Source organism: Saimiri boliviensis, chromosome 13, assembly GCF_048565385.1.
Source record: "Saimiri boliviensis isolate mSaiBol1 chromosome 13, mSaiBol1.pri, whole genome shotgun sequence".
NCBI classification, from domain to species: Eukaryota; Metazoa; Chordata; class Mammalia; order Primates; family Cebidae; genus Saimiri; species Saimiri boliviensis.
In genome coordinates this window covers 67,540,165-67,558,392 of record NC_133461.1, presented here as the reverse complement: position 1 = coordinate 67,558,392, position 18,228 = coordinate 67,540,165, and the positions used below count along the sequence as shown (strand labels likewise).

The 18,228-nt window shown below is 36.2% G+C and overlaps 1 protein-coding gene across 5 annotated transcripts in view; it reads left to right on the top strand.

Moving 5' to 3' along the window:
• Positions 1-18,228, top strand: part of PIEZO2 (piezo type mechanosensitive ion channel component 2) — a 442,776-nt gene that overhangs the window by 296,327 nt on the left and 128,221 nt on the right. For all 5 annotated transcript variants that reach the window (XM_074383783.1, XM_074383781.1, XM_074383780.1 and 2 more), the window contains exon 8: positions 17,699-17,861. In XM_074383783.1, coding sequence (XP_074239884.1) covers positions 17,699-17,861 — 163 coding nt within the window. The remainder of the gene's footprint in view (positions 1-17,698; positions 17,862-18,228) is intronic.

The following is an 18,228-nucleotide window of genomic DNA, read 5'->3' as shown; positions in this document are numbered from 1 at the left end:
TTCAATGAGATAAGGCAGGTGAAGAAACTTAGGTGAAAAATCATTTACAAAATCATTAAAATGTAAGGGAATGCCTACCACTTGAATTAAAGAGGGACTGAATGGTTGAGAGGAGAGAGCCCAATGAAGACATGACATGCTGAGGGCAGGCCTCCTGGAGGAAGCAGCAGCATGAACCAGCAGCAAAGCTCTGCTCTCTCTGTTGTTAATCTTATTGTATATTGAACTCACACAATTATCAACAAGCATCCACCAGACACCGAGGATGCAGCAGCTTGGAACCGATAGGATGAGATGGAGCTCTGGGTGTTAGCTAGTAAGGGAGAAAATGTATTATAAGACTTTCATGCCCTTACAGATGCTTAGACTTCAGACAGTAGGGTTTCTCTGAACATATGACCAGTATTACCACCTGCATGGTGCTATTAATGGCATAAAGATTTGGTATGAGAAGAACCAGTATTTGCAGTTCCAGACCCTCTGTGGGCACCAATATCTCACATGTTTTGCAATAATTCAATGATTCACCTAGAACTCGTACCTTTATGTATATTTTACCTTCTCCTTTCAGTTTTTCCAGCATCATTTAGGAAACAATGGAGGAAAATGTGAAGCTGTTAATGAAGAAGCTGTTCAAATGAACAAAAATCCCCAACCATTTTGTAAATATAAGAATTTCTTCAGGGCAGTAGCTCCATTTCTCATTCTGAAGAGGTTTATTGTCTGATGTCCAAGTTAGTTAGTGGGCATCCAAATTCTAACAACTTTAAATTGTTAGACTTGGAGAGATTTTCCATTATTTACAAGCTTTTAAGAAGAAAGGAAAAAGTTTGCATCAAATAATACTTCAACATCCTGTCTCAAATATTGAACTTTGAGGCTAAGTGAAACTTATGACTACCTATAGTATTAGTTTTACTGTTAAAAAAATAAAAAGCTATCATGCTATTTAGAGTTTGTCTAGGTTTATTCAGTGCTAAGTTTGCCTTGAAGTAGCAAAAGTTTATACATTTATTCATCTTTTGCTTATAAAATTTCCATCAACCTAGTAACCTGGGGTGACTTTTGCCCATGAGATTTAATAGTTTACTTTTTTATGTTTTGCACAGGACTGATTCTTACCATAAATTAATTTTCCATTAGATGTTATTGAAGAAAACAATAGTAAAATAAAAGTTAACGGCTTTATTCAACAGCTACATATCATGATGCCCCTTAGCATAAGCTAGTTATCTAAGCTGAAGTAGTATTGGAGTAGGACAGGTAGAGAGAAGTGGAGAATATGTGGCTGTGATCTTGTTCAAGGTTGTAGTTGTCTTTATCTGTAACTGCTGCAAAATCTGTAGTTGAAATGATGGAAAGCTGATGCCAGTGGTTCATGCCCTTTTCTTGAGATGGTTGATGCAATCCCATCTGGTAGTTCTCAGAGCAGTTCTTTTCAAAGCTATCTTTGTTAGACTTGTGAGTTGTCTATTGACTGCCTAATACCAGTTAAGCTTCAGGAGACAAGATGAATCAAAAGAAATAAAGCCAGGGGAGCAGAGAGAGAAAAAAGAGAGGCAAATGTTGTTCTAAGCAAGAAAATTGGGTTGGTTTTGATTTGTAAATATTAAACATGTGTAAAATGTATGATTTAAAAAGAGTTCTGTTCTGTGTTTGTTATAAAAGATTTTAATCAAAAGTATTTGTAGTTACTGTAGAAATGAAAACTGAGAAATATACAAGCATGTGAACATAGAAGGAAAACAAAGGTGGAAGAAAATGGCATTTTTTTAAAGGTAATCAGTTATTTAATTAGGTTCTTAAGATATCTAGAACACCAATTTGTGAGGATAAATTCCATTCGTCAGGGCAAACACAGATCACAGGTAGCCCTGGAGCTGAGGAATAGCTTTGATTTTTGGTAAAATTTGTGAGCCCACAGCTTTCTGATCAATCTTGCACTGTTCTCCAATCTCATATTTCTCTTTTATTTGTCAAAGATCTCATCTTCCTGGTGTCTGGGCTTCTGCAGCTGCTTCCTCTTGAAGTAAGCATCAGTGAGATGTTTTGGGATTTTTACATTGCTGATATCAATTTTGGTTGAGATGGCAATGACAGATTTCTCATGTGTTCTTTGTAGAGGAACTCGATTGAGGACCAGAGGTCCAGTCACAAGTAACAAACTACTAGTCAGCTGCTTCAGGAAAACCAGTCTCTTGCCCCTGTGGCATCCAGTGAGGATGATCAGAATGGTCCCAGGAGGTAACGCTGGCTCACAGTGTTCTCATGTGCTTACTGAAGGGTTTTTTTTTTTAATTTTCATTTTGCCATGGCTCAACAGCCTTCAAGGCACATCTTTAGTAGGCTAATAACTAGGCATTTTGCAAAGTTTAACCACCAGGGTACTGCTGTTCTTGTCACCACAAACTGGTTTTGTAACAGTTGCAAGGAGCTTCTACTTTTTCTTTTCAACCTTGGATTTAGTGGCTGAATACTTTCTCTTATACATGGACTTTCTGGAATACATGGCAGATCGGGAATACCTGCCAGTTTCTCTGACAAGGACAGGATTGTGGCTGCAATGCGACTTCCCCTTCTTGGGCTTTTTAGCCTTCAGGTTACCCTTTTTCACTTTGCCACCAGCATCAGCCTTCTTGGCTTCAGGTTTCTTCTCTTTAGCTTCTCAACTTTTTCACCAGCCATCTTGCAAGATAGGAAAGAGCGAAAATGGCATATTTAAAAAAAAAAATCTTTAAAATTATAGTGGTGATGCATACTCATTGGAAAAAAAAACTAAATATTTCAGAAAAAAATAAAGAGCATAAAAATTGAAAGCCTTCTTCCTATAACTTGTTCCTAGAGTGAGGTTGAGAAGATGAGTCTTAAATGCATATTGCTAAGTGAAAAATCCAATCTGTGAAGGCTACATCTGTATGATTGTATTTGTATGACTTTTTGGAAAAGAATAAAGAGATGGTAAACAGTTCCTTGGTTGACAGAAGTTGAGGGAGAGAAGTGGTGGAAGGTTGAATAGGTGAAGCACAGAAAATATATTAGGGTGGTGACATTATTCTGTATGACAATGCAGTGGTGAATACGCAACACTATACATTTGTCAAAACCCATTGCACTTTATAGCATACAGAGAATGCCTTAATGTCTGCAAATTTAAAACCAATCAGTTAGAGATTGGAAGATCTCAGAATGGAATGTAGACCAGGACAAGAAAAAATCTAAGCATATTAAAAATGCATGTTATTTCACTGAAGGAAGCTGGCAGAAAGGTGCTGACTTGGGTAACTGGAAATGAGTGGTGATTGTACGACTAAAGACAAGGGGAACTGCATATAAGCACTGTGCTTTAGTTGATTAAATAGTTTCTATAGGAGTATATGTTTTCAGTTTTGAAATCACTATACATGTATAGAGGGAATAAACAAATAATTAAATAGATGGCAGATGAGGCAGCAGATTTCTTCCTGTTTGAGAGGGAGGTTATAGATAAGCAACAAGGGAAGGCTAGAACAATATGATAACAGGTTAGAATGGGAGTCATCATTATGAACTCATATTTAATATAAATACAGATGGTGATATAGGTAAATATTTCTAGATTTGTGCATGTGCACACATATTTTCTTATTCTTTCAGCTGAGCTGGCCTAGAAGCAATGAGGAGCAGTAGCAGTGAGCACAGCTAGTGCCCACATCTTGGTTTCTGAATACCATTCTCTAATAAAAGGGCTCCTTGGAGAAAAGGCTGATAATAGAGTTTGGTTGGGGTAATGGTCAAAGATGGAATAATTTGAGGAACAAAATAAATATTGAAGTAAAACCTTGGGTATGAAACACATACTGTGAGTTTATACTGATATAAGTAAATGATCGAAGAAATAAATAGGAGATAAGAGGCAATTCTGTTTCATCTGGAAGAATTCTTGTGCATAGTGACTTTCTTCCAAAGTATACAGTATAGAAAGTGGAGGTTGGGTGCAGTGGCTCACACCTGTAATCCCAGTACTTTGGGAGGCTGAGGTGGGTGGATCACCTGAGGTCAGGAGTTCAAGACCAGCTTCGCCAACATGGTGAAACCCCATCACTACAAAAAATACAAAAATTAGCCGGGCATGGTGGTGGGTTCCTGTAGTCCCAGCTACTTGGGAGGCTGAGGCAGGAGAATCACTTGAACCTGGGAGGAGGGGGTGGCAGTGAGCCGAGACCACGCCACTGTGTTCCAACCTGGGTGACAGAGCAAGAGAAAGAAAGAGAGAGAGAGAAAAAGAGAGAGAGAGAGAGAGAGAGAGAGAGAGAAGGGAGGGGGGAGAGAGAGGGGGAGAGAGAGGGAGAGAGAGAGAGAGAAAGAGAAAGAGAGAGGAAAGAAAGAAAGAAAAGAAAGAAAAGGAAGGAAGGAAGGGAGGGAGGGAGGAAGGGAAAGAAGAAAGAAAGACATTTGGTGAAAACTAAGAAGATTTCAATAAAATATGGACTTTAGTTTAAAATTATTTATCAGTTTGGTTTGTTAGTTGTGATAAATGTTCCATACTAATGTAAGATTTAACAATCGAGGAAAATGGATATAGAGAATTCTCTGTAGTATATTTTCAACCTGTCTGTAAATTTCAAATTGTTCTAAAATTTTAAAAAAAATTTGAAATATATCTTGGAGCTTGTTTTATGTCAAATATAGACATAGATATATAGATCTGTGGATTTTTTTATGATTTTAAATGAATGTTAATATTTCGTAATACACATATATGTCATAAATTATCTAGAAATCTAAATCTAAATTTCTCTGTCATGTTCATTTAAAATTTTATTAGCTTTGCAGTATTACTGTTCATGGCCAATACATATCCTTAAATATACATGAAAACATATATGCAATAACTTGTCTATATCTAAACAAAACATAAAACCTGAAGAAGTTTTGCAAAACTCCAGCGGAGAGGGCTGCAGATGGAAAAACAAGGCTCTGCAGATATTGAGATCTTGAAGGCATTCATGTCACCTTCATGTTGCCTTTATTTTACATACATTTTTCCCCCACAGATTATGGAGACATGTATCTTGCTGCTCTTGTAAATTATTCCCTGGCCCTGGATTCCAAGAGTAATCTGTGGTTTATTTATGCAATGAAATACTACCCAGAAGTTAAAATGAACTATATTATATATGTGCATAAATATATAAAATATATATGGTTAAATTCATAAGCAACTGTATGCATTATTTACAGGTACATACATATGTAAAAAAGTGCATTAAATATTCATGGGAATGATACACACTAATCTCAGCATAAGGTTTGAGGAAGAAGGAAGAGGAGGGCAAAAGAACTGTAGGCAAGGCTTTAACTATGCTATGAAGTTTTTGTTTCTTTTTCTGAAGTGGGCTGCCAGAATGAAACGTGGCAGAATGCGAATACCTGCTTCATCTGAGCAACGGGTGTCTATGTGTGTGTTTTATAAGTCCTATCATTATATTCAATTAAAAAATGGAAAGCAATTCACAATACGTCAGTCTCTTGTGTTGTTGGCAAATTATGGTGGGATTCTTTTTCCTTCTGATACTTCAAAGATTGGCTTTATGTTGCTTGTTTCTGCCCCTGTTTTGCAATTACATGTAACCCTCCCCTCCCTTTTTTTCTCCACATACTCTGTTCTTTTTGAATTGGGTTGCTTCAGTTTAAGGAAGGCCGTATTTGAGAATGAAAACTAAGCATATTTGAGGATACTTGAATGAAAAAAATTGTTCTTTTGAGCATTTGCCAAAATGATGCATGACATCAATTCTTTTATTTTTCACGTTTTCTAGATAACAGATGGCACTTCCGGGCCATTAACAGGATGTGTGAGAAAAAATTCAGGGTTATATGTAGTGATTCTCTTAAATATTCCCATTGTTGAGTGGACAATTTAAGTCATCGTAGTTGTGAAGGGAATAAAAGAGAAGCAGCATGTTGTTTTTGTTAGACGTAATCTCCAAAATACAAAATAAGAAAGTAACAGAAAATTCCTATCTTTGCAAAATTAAACAATCTGAAAAATCAAATCAATTATTCTTAATAAAAAAGCAAAAATGCTAAGACATAAATGAAAAGAATCGTTTCTGTCTGGAAAGAGAACCCAGACATTTCAGCAAGCCAGTGCAAATTCTTTCAAGCTCTCTACCTCTACCTGTTCAGTACCTCAGGATGGAATTGATGTTCCTGGCTTAAATACTTTCTGAATCATGAGAGAAAAAGTTATGTCATTTTCAAATCATCTAGTATTTAGAGATAGTCTATTTGTTTTAAAATAGCAACCTCTATAATATCTAAGAACTTCACAGACTTCAATCTAGCTGAGCTCCAAAGGTTTGTTGAGCCACTCATTTTTCTGGGTTACTTATAAATGTTAATTTTCAAGTTTAATTTATGAAACCTAGTTTAATCACAGTAGCAGCCTTCTATTTCTTTTGGTTTGTACTCCCATCTAGCAACCTGGCAAGTAGACGTTCATTAGCTGCTTAGTGCACCCCAACCCACACACACTAAATCCAAAATTGCAAAGAGAAGCATTGATAGCATCTAACAGGAAGTGTGGTGAGCTGCGTCCTGCTGTTCCATATTTAAGTCCACAGGCTCACTCCTTCCCGATTTATGAAAGCTAATTCCGCTAGGCTGATGGGAGACAAACAGACACTGGGCTGATTCCCTCCGTGGTTTCCAGGGCCGGGACTTAGCACGAAGGAGCCAGTGGTCTGGTATGCCCGCATTCCTAATCAGGGAGCTTCTCCAAGTAGCTGTCAGGCCCCCTAAGACATAATAGGAAGTTTGTGTCAGTGTTTTCTCAAAAGCAATTTTAGACGTCACCACCCTGGAAAAGGGAATTTTAATTACTATCATTGATTATAATGGTAATTTTAAGAATATTAATTTTATTAGGAGGAAAAGTTTTAGCTACTTATTTCCAATATAAAGCTGTAGAAAATGTTAGTTAGGGATGGGTAAGCCATTAGGGAGAGAGTATTGACAATATCCTGACTTAATACTCTTAAGTCACTACTATCCCAAGTGGCAGTCTATGAATTGTTTGAAATGGGTTTTCAATAAGTTAAATGCAGAAATTGAGAGAAAGCACTTGAAACTTACATAGCAGTGCGACATTGTGGTGATGTCACGTGCAGGCATGTGATCATTTTCTACTAATTATTTTTTGTCACATTTACAAATGATTTAGAACACAAGAATAGAAAATTTTAATGGGTCTCATAACTTGAGAAACACATTTTAGAAGGTGATAAACTTGTTAGTAAATCTATTTTCATCACAAAATGTATGATTTTGATTTTCTCTGACACAAATTTATACTAGCACCATTGCGTTTGTAATCAATGACTTTAATCACTTTTAAATTTATGAATAATATAACAAGAAAGTTAAAAATAGGAATTTTCCTGAGATTCTTTGGTAAGAATTCAAGAAAGACAAAAGTGTGGAAGAAGTGTGGAAAAAAGAGTATATGTGTTCACATGTTGTAAATGGTGAGAGACAGGGAGGGCACAGGACTGGGCTGTGGGTAGAATCTCTGATGAACAAGGTGGTGGTGGGGATATGTGACTCATATTTTCTGGTTCCAGCAATCTGGAAAACTTCTAGGTTGTATCTGAAATGAGGTAAGAAAAGAGAAAATTAGGCAAGATACAATTATTCATTTTAATGTATTAGCTGGTTACAAATCCAGACACTCAATAATGTAGAAATAGCATTGCTCAGCCTCCAATGGAAAATTTTTAGACATATGAAAAAGCAAGAGAAAATTTAATCAGTGAAAATTGAACTACAAGTGAAACCTCTTTAAAACAGCTTTTTAAAATATTTTCAAGACTAAAGAAAATGGACATAATAAGAATAGAAATGGAATTAACAAAAGAGAACTGATGGACAAAAAGATCAAACAAAACTGAAGAGCTACAAAAAATACCATAGCTGAAATAAAAAATCTACTGAATGAGCTTAAGAGCAAATTAAATACCGCAGAAGAAAAGATAGATGAAGATAGGATGATAAATCCTACCCAGATCGAAGCAAAAGAAGAAAAGAAATTGAGGCAGAAAAAAAAAAAAAAAACTGAACCACATAACCTATAATACAGCTTCAAGAGGTTTAACAAAAGTGTAATTGGAAAAAAGATGTGAGCATGGACAAATGTATATTAAGAAATTACATTCAAATGATTCCCAAGTTTGATGAAAAATATAAATCCCCAGGTCCAAGAAGTTTAACAAACTCCAATCTAAACAAACAAAAAGAAAGTCTGACAAAAGCACAATATAATTAAAATTTTGAATATCAGTGAAAGAAAAAATATTTAAAACAACCAAATAAAAAGACACATTATGTGCAAGGGAACAGTGGTAAGAATTATCACACTCTTCTCACCAGAAATGGATGCCAGTCAAAAAGCAATAGGATAACATTATTAAAGTTGCTTCTCAAAGGGAAAAAAACTATGAATTTGTAATTCTGTATCTGAGGTTGTTAGGTAGAAGAAATGAAGGTCAAATAAAGATATCATTAGACAAGAAAGATAGAGAATTTTGTGCCAGCAGACCTGCACTATACAAATGTTCAAGGATGCTCTTCAGACTTAAGGAAAATTGTTTCAGGTAGACACTTAGCTGTACAAATTAAAAGCTGTTGAAATGAGATTCACCTTTCCTCTACCTCTGTATGAAGTTTTGTGAAGGTGATATGTCTTCACATCAGAAGCTGCAGCAGTTTCTTGTGACCATCAGAGAACAAGCATGCATGAATGGACACTGACGATGCACTGAGAACAACATTGAGAAAATACTTGCGTGACTGTGCACTTGAATTACTAACCTGGAACTGCTCATCTTTAGACTTTTTGTTAAGTGACATGTTAAACATTGACAGAGCAGTCAGTATTAAAATCTGATCAAAGAAACAGGCAGTTTCACATCCTTCATAGCTCTTTGGAATATACTGGTAATGCTTACATCCTCAGCATTATTTGATTAGTAACTGACATCTAAAATCGTTAATTCTTTTTTATTTTTAAATAGTCATTTATTAAACTAATGAAAGAGAAATTTTATATTTTAAGAATTGGTTCTACTTAACATTTTTAAAAATTGCCTTTTTATCCAAAAAACAATCTGCCATTTGTAAATATTTAACTGTATATTGTACAAATGCCTCCAGTTTTATCCAAATCACTGTTAAATTCCCATGTAATTATTCCAGTAGAAATCACTATACCTTTTTATTATTAATTTCATTAACTCTTTACTGGAAAGAGTCTAGATGTGCTTAAATGCAGTTCTCAGAGTTTTCATTATGACGATTAAACAGAACATTTTCATATTATTTTGGGGGGGATGTATATACTTACTAAGTTAAAGAGTAACAGAAAATTATTAGCCACTAATGACATAGATTTTTTAAAATGGCCATTAGACTTACTTTAAGGCATGGTTTTAAATGATTTCAATAACAATATCTTTTTATTCCTATTTCCATTGAAATGAGGCCGACAATTCAGTTATATATTCTAACTGAAATGAGACTATGAAATGATAGCCCTTTTCTCTAATCTTTAACAACAGGAGAATAGTTAAGAAAAGTGATGCATTAACGTAAAGCAAAATGACTGGGAGACACCCATGAGGCTACTCTGAATAAATACTTTGGGACTAATATGCGCATAGAATACTATATGTAAATGAAAATTCCAAACATATATGTTATTTACTGTCCTCCATCAAACTCATTGAGTTAAATAAGGAGTACAGATGAGCTAGAATTTTTAGTAATTTAGCTAATTCTCAGTATTTAGTCCTTATTCTTTTCATTCCTTTTCTGTTACATTCCTGGGTTACTATTGATTCTCCATTTTAAAATCAAGACAAATGGCTATTCAAGGCTTTCTCTGTGCAAACATTCATCTAGAGTAAATCATTTTGATACCTCCCTGCCAAGAATTCCCAGGAAAATATTGGGTATACACAAGAGTATATTCAAGACTTCAGATTGAATTTGTTCAGTTTCATTCAGCTGCCATGAAATGGGCTACAAATTAACTTATTATTTTCTTGTGTAAACCACCTTCCTCTCAATTCCTTTTAAAGTCATGCTGAACTCAACATCATTGAAGGTCAACATGGAGTAGTAATCAAAGTATTTCAAGAAATTTATTATATCTAATTTAACAGTATTTTGGTAGAACAGAGATGGCAAGGAACGTGAAGTATGACTACTTCTTAAAAGGTATACATTGTGATTTCTACCTCCTTGTTGATGTTCCAGAATCTATTTAGTCTATTTATTTGTATGTTTTCCAAGGGACAGAGACACAAGTCAAAAAAATAAGAAAAGCATTATATACTTTACTCAGCTTATGTTGTAATCAGAATGGGCTATAAAGGAAAACATTTAATTCAAGTAATAAACTTCATAGGAACATTGTAAAGTCCTAATATTTTGAAGAATGTTTCTGTCTTGTTCAATCTTAAAACATGAAAAAATAAAAGGCAGCCATGGAAGAACTTTAGAATGTCATAATCAAATTGTCTTACACTGTGTAAAACTATAGTGTGTAAGTTTTTATGAACAAGATAGATTGTGCCTTACAAATTTTTTATACTCTGCCTTTTTCTATGCTAGTGCCATGTATCTAGCCTTAATAAATGGAACTTTGGTATCATTTCATTGGCCTTATGTTTAATGTTCAGAAAGTTGTGTGTAAATGTTAAGATTATGACTGTAATGTACCACCAGAAGACTGTTCTCCTTCTTTCTTTGTTCCTCAATAAGAAATCTAGTGACCCAATGGCTTACAATCCAAAACAATTGTATATAGGATATCTTCAAACTCCATTTCCGCAATTCTAAGTTGACATGTCATGAAAAGCATTTCAAAAGTCCCATGCCTATCATTTCTAATCTATACATCATCTCTCTCAGATACATTATTTACCTCACACCTATTAGGATGGCGACTCTCAAAAGCATAAGATAACAAGAGTTGGCGAGGCTATGGGGAAACTGGAGGCTTTGTGCACTGCCGGTGGGAATGTAAAATGGTGCAGCACCTATGGAAAATGGTGTGCCAGTTCTTCTATTAAAAATAGAATGACCATATGATCCATTTCACTTACAGCTATATATCAGAAAGAATTGAAAACACAGTCTTGAAGAGATATTTGTATACCCATGTTCATAACAGTGTTATACACAACAGTCAGAAGGTGAAAGGGACCATCAACAGATGAATAAACAAATGGGATATATATATATATATATATATATATATATATATATATATGGTGTAACTGCTCGTATATATGTATGTGTACGTATATACAGTGTATACATAATGGACTATTATTCAGCCTTAAAGTGGAAGGAAATTTTGACACATGCTACAACATGAATGAACGTTGAGGCCATCATGTTAATGTAAAGTAAGATAGTCACAAAAGACAAATATCGGGTGGTTCCATTAATATAAGGTACCAGCTAGTCAAATTCGTAAATATAGGAAATACAATGGTGGTTTCCAGGGTCTGGGAGAAGGGAATAGGGAGTTTTAATTTAATGTGTACAGAATTTTAGTTTTGGAAGATGAAAAAGTTCTGCGGTTGGTTGCACAACATGAGTGAAATTACTATCACTGAACTATGTTCTTAAAAATGTTTAAAATGAGCCAGCGCGTTCTTTCACGCCTGTAATCCAGCACTTTGGGAGGCCAAGCAAGTGAATCACGAGGTTAGCAGATCGAGACCAACCTGGCCAACATGGTGAAACCCCATCTCCACACAAAACTAGCCGGGCGTGGTGGCAGGTGCCTGTAATGCCAGCTACTCAGGAGGCTGAGGCAGGAGAATCACTTGCACTTGGGAGGTAGAGGTTGCAGTGAGCCGAGATCCTGCCACTGCACTCCAGCCTGGGCTACAGAGCGAGACTCCATCTCAAAAAAAAAAAAAAAAAAAAAAAAAAAGTTTAAAATGATCAATTTTATGTTATGTGTAGTTTGCCTCAAACTAACATTTTTTAAAGTGTGCTGTTATTTTCAGTATTACGTATTTCTTGCAAATGGCTGGGATCCTGTATTACCACAGACTGAGCAGATGTGGTCTGGAGTGCACCTGGAAACAGGTGGAGGTTTTATAAATCTGCCAACATGTGCGAGCAGAAACAAGTGCCCTGCCAATTCATAATCACCACGTGTTGTCAGATGTTATGAGTGCTTTGGAGGCAGAGAAAAAAAATGCAAATAAGTGCTCCATGAAGAGCGGACGAACATCTATAAAGAGGCCATGGAGGGGCCCAGAGCTGAACGAATCAGCCGTCCGCCAGGCCCCAGGCGGAAGAGTCAGCACAGTGCTGCGATGAGCGACACTTCCTGTTGTCGCGACGTCTTCTTTCATCACAAAGCATGGAATGAATCCTTTTTAAACTTTTATTATAGTTTCAGGGGTACACGTGCAGGTTTGTGATACAGATAAATTGCGTGTTGCAGGGGTTGGTGTACAGATTATTTCACCAGCTGGGTGAAGAGCGTGGTACCCGGTGAGTAGTTTTTCCATCCCCACCCTCCTCCCACCCTCCACCCTGAAGGACGCCCTGGTGTCCTGTTACCCTTTTTTGTGTCCGTGTGTTCTCAACGTTCAACTCCATTTACAAATGAGAACAACAAAGCACGGAATTAATTTTTATGCATAATAATCTGAGTAAAGCGCAGTTGAAGGATCTTGGACTCGTCTAGGCTTGCTTCATATTTTATTCCTATTGGATATTTGAGTCTCATTGTTTTTTCATTATAAATCTGGATTCTCAGTTTAAAAACACTGGTGTTATTTCTGAACCATATACATTTGCTTATTGCTTTATTCAGAAGGTTAAGTTCAAAATCCTTGTTAATAGCCAGGGGAGAACAAAAATAACTATCTGCTATACGTATGACCTAAGATATACTTCAGGTAATTAAAGTGTATTTTTGTTGCCTTTGTTACACTCTTATTCTGTGTTCTTATTTCCTAAACTGGAGCACTAAAATCATGGATGTTGAGATTCAATCAGTGGTGATTTTTCTCTGAAAATTCCAGAATTTGCTTGTATATCTACGGTTTCTTGCCTCTCTTTCTTTTTTAAAAGTAGGAACTTTGCCATCCTTTAATCTCTATTTCTACCATAACAGTGATCACCTACTTATTCTTGGTGTATTTAATTTAATTTAAAAAGCTTACCTTTAACTTTGAGAGGCTGAGGTAGATGGATCACGAGGTCAGGAGATGGAGACCATCCTGGCCAACATGGTGAAACCCTTTCTCTACTAAAAACACAAAAATTCAAAAATTAGCTGGGCAAGGTAGTACGTGCCTGTAATCTTAGCTGCTTGGGAGGCGGGACACAGGCAGGAGAATCACTTGAATCCGGGGTTGTAGTGAGCTGAGATTGCACCACTGTACTCCAGCCTGGCGACAGAGCAAGACTCCGTCCAAAAAACAAAAGCTTACCTTTAAAGCCTTCCATACCCTAAGCCATAAAGGCAAGATGAAAAGGCATACACTCTTTTTGGAAGACATTAAAATCAAAGCCTGTCCTATCCCCCTGGATCTTCATTGCCAAGGAGTGGGTAAAGCTTGCCTGGTACAAACAGTTCTAATTCTTGTTTTGGTGACTCCAGAAACAAGCATGTAAACTAACAATAACAGAAATTCAAATTATGACTGCAAATATCATTGTTGTGAAGGCAGAGGGAAAATTGATTCTAAGAAGGAGAAATAGTAGACATTTCCTGGAGATGGTGACTTTGGAGCTAGATCTTGATGATGCCAAGGATGTTAACAACCAGCAACAACAGGAGATAGGAGGAGAAGTGTGAATGAAGTGTGCTGGGAAATGGCTTCAGGGTACTGGTTAACATTAGCTATAAGAAATATTGGTTGGGTTTGAAGGAAAGAATGAAGAACCAATACTTACAGCAAAACTTAATTGTTATAAATTAGTGTGAAGGTTCAGATGATAGGCCGTGCATGTAATATAACTATGTATCCTGAACAGCTGGTATCCTGTGTGACCCATGCAATATTTTGGAATGATTGAGGATATCTGGAAGGAATACAGTGATACACATATATTATGGGATTGCAGTTGGAGAATGATTGAGGATATCTGGAAGGAATACAGTGATTATGGGATTGCAGTTGGAGAATGATTGAGGATATCCGGAAGAAATACGGTGATATGCACATATTATGGGATTGCAGTTGGAGAATGATTGAGGATATCTGGAAGGAATATGGTGATACACACATATTATGGGATTGCAGTTAGAGAATGAGGATATCCGGAAGGAATATGGTGATATGCACATATTATGGGATTGCAGTTGGAGTTGGGGGCTGGGAGGTATCAGAGTCTATGAAGCTCTGCCTGTCCTATTCCCTGGATTTTTATTGCCAACAAGTGAGTGAAGCTCACTTGGTACATACACTTCTAATTCTTGATTTGATGACTCCAGAAAAGTCATAGCTACTAAAAAGCCTCCTAGTAAAATGAGTAATAGCAACACTAAAGGGATTGAAATTTTATGGAAAACCCCAAATAGTCCAGCATAGCCAAGGTTTTTGTCTGGGAGAAAAGGAGACCAGGTTGCTGAAGACCTCAGGGATGCTTTTCTGGGACTCAGGATTTTTCTCCAGGAAGTGGGACAATAGGAAGTAGGAAGAGCAGGATGGGTTGGAGAACCTGAGCTTTCCCAAGGAAACTCTGGAAGCTGTCACAATGTGGAGGGAAGAGAAATTAAAGGTAGGAAGACTGCCCTTGGCATAATAAGTGTCCAAGAAGAGAAGTGAGGATATCTTACGGACAGGAATGCTGGCAATGAAACAGAGAGCAGTGCAGACAGACCAGGTACCAAATTGGGAGTGTGGGCCCCAAGGGTCTGATGTGTCTTTACCGGGAACTGATAATCACTTGGGGACCTATCTTCAGCTATCTTTTGTGAAATAGAATCTGTGAGTTCTTAAGTATTTAACATAAGATCTTCTAAAAACTGTCCTTTCCTTTTCGTTTACTTGCGTCCTCACCCCAGCCATCAACATTATTAGATTTTATTAGAAAATGAATGCTCAAAGACATTGAGTAACTTACCAAATTCATTCATATACATTATCAATAGCACCAGGCCTAGGATCAAAGATAAACAAAAGATATTTGAATGCTTGGAAGAGAAAAGCTTCATCTTTATCTTTTTATTTCCAAATAAGCAGTAACATTGGGATATGCTGCTCTGCAATTGTGTCATCATATGCTTCTCAAGCAAAGAGATATTTCTATGGAGATATTTAAAACAGTCAGGAGGAGTACCCATCCCCACCACCCACTGAAAGAGAGTGTTTCTGTGACACCTTGCTCTGCCCAAGCATACCATACTCTTAGCATAGACAGAGTTGTTCCTGGAGAGCAGGTGCAATGTTATCACTTTTCTTCGTACTGTGAGTATCAAGATGCAATCCTGGGAAACAAAGGTTGAGTAACTTAAATAATTGTTGAATACTGTGTAGTATCCTAGAATTATAGTGCCAGAAAGGATGTGAACTTCAAGTACAAATTTCTCATCTTGCATATAAATCCTTTCAACAGTATCTAGTTTCTTTTTTCTTTTTTTTTTTAAGGAAAAAAATAGACAAATCTTTGGTTTTACAGTATTTGCATAGCAGTATTTAAAAAAAATCTTGTAGGAGACAATCTGCCATTCATCAGCTTCTACTTATTATTTTTTTTTTTAGGTTTATACACTGCTAGTACAAAATCTGAGTCTGATTCTTCAGTATTAGCATGGGAATGTGCAAAATCAGTTTAGAATTAGTTATGATATCAGTGGTAAGCTGTGAAATGTCTATGTGATATGAAGTCTTTTAGAGGCATTTAGTTCGCTTTACAAGCAGCTGCAGGAAATTACAATTGAATTTCTGTAAGGGACAAAACAAGTATTTTTAAACTGAGAGTTGATGAGGTGAGTTCTAGCATATGTGCCAGGTGTGGAACAAGGAGAAGGACTCAGTAGCTGGAAGAGCTGCCGCTTAGATTAACCCAAGAGACTCTCTGACTTGTCTGATTTTACATCAAATAGCTTTCAATTCTGTGTATTTTATACAAGAAATTTACATGTTAATCTAGGGCTATAAAAACACATTCAGAAAGTTCTACCATTCTAAGTGGGACATAACATTTTTCACTCAGAAAATTTTTATTTCAAATGCTAACTCCAGAAAAAAAAAAAAAACTGCCTGAGACTTAAGAAAAAAAGATTTCATAAGAGCAAGTTATGGTATAACTTACTTTTTTCTGATAAAACTGAAGAAAGTTATTCTCATTTCTGTTGAACTTACTTTAAAATCTGTGTTCATCAATGCACTAACATTGTACTTGCATTGTGATAGAAAACAGCCTTTGCACTGACAGATTTTACAAGTGAAGGACATGTTGCCTTTGAAGATTCTATAACTGAACAATGTAAGATAAAAATTAAAGGAAATTCACATATAAAAGATGCAAACAGGCTGGGCGCAATGGTTCACACCTGTAATCCCAGCACTTTTGAAGGCTAAGGTGGGAGGAGCACTTGAGCTCAGGAGTTCGAGACCAGCCTGAGCAACATAAAGATACCTTGTCTCTACAAGCAATTTTTTTAAAAAATAGTTGGATATGGTGGTATGTCCTTGTGCTAGCAGTGACTTGGGAGGCCAAGGTGGGAGGGTCATGTGAGCCCAGGCAGTCCAGGGTGCAGTAGGCTGTGATCCTGTGTCTGCACTCCAGGGTGGGTGACAGAGCGAGACCTCATCTCAAAAATAAAAAATAAAACAGAGATGCAAACGGTAGAAAGGCATCAAACTAACTTAACATATAAAAGTTTTGTGCATTTAGTAGAGTTTTTTCTTAGAAAAATTGTCCATCAAAATGAATTTCTAAATGAGTCATATTTTACACCATTTTCCATTATATAATCAGACACATTCTGATTGTATAGTAGAAATCAGCATAAAAATAAACCATTTCAAAATGTAACAAGACCCGAAGTCATATTTCAAAAAAGTAATTAATTATTATGCTTTGAAAAAATCAAATTGCCTGTAAATGAAAGTTGACAGAAACATATCTTACAGAAATTTTACTGTCTAATATTTGACTTTTATGGCTAAACTGCAGAACTATCTCCAATTTCAATATTTGCCCAATAATGCCAACACTAGCTGCATAGCTAATGCTGAACCCAGCCAAAACCAAAATATTTGCTTATTTAGCTAGACCTAGTTACCACATACTTGGCAGTTCTGTAATGCAGGGTTTTGATAGCACTGATTAATAATTAAAAATAAATTTCTGATAGATGTGCAAGAATTTAGTATTAGCTGGATTTCTAACCTGATGCAAAGATCATCTGGTTAATGTTGATGTCAATTTTATATAGACATATATGATTTCAGAATGTATATATTATATGCATATTATACATACATGTCTACAGATATTCTCTAAAGATGTAGTCACATATACAGAAGCATAATAGAAATATCTAGAATAGAATGGATCAACCTAAGAATAGCTCACAAATGTATCAAAAACAAGGTACTTCTACTCAATGTGGGAGACATACAGCTTATTGCATCTTTTCATCATTTTCCTTTATTTTTTTTAACAGGTTGTTTGGTATCAAGTCAGTAATTCAAACGGACTGTTCCAGTACTTGGAAGATCATAGTAAATCCGGACCTGTCATGGTATCACCATGCCAACCCTATCCTGCTGCTGGTGATGTACTACACGCTGGCCACTCTGATCCGCATCTGGCTGCAAGAGCCCCTTGTAAGGACAAAAATGTTTTCATGATCTTGTCTGCATAACCTAGAGTCTCCAGATGAAATGATTCACTCCTGTTCTTTACTGACTAATCAATACTATATTCCAACACAACTCTAGTGTTCTGGGTATAATGTTTTAATTCTACAAAGAGTATTAGGTGAATATGAACACTACTAGATCAAAGACTAGCTTCTCTTTACTAACTAATACCACAACATGCCGCTAAGAATGGCAGATGGTGAGGAGAATGGAAGACTCATTTTTGCTGATCACTTACTGTAATAAGCCAGGTGGTTGTCATCCATTATCTCATTTAATACGCTAAATAACTCTGATCAATAGACTAGGTATTATACCCATTTACAGATGA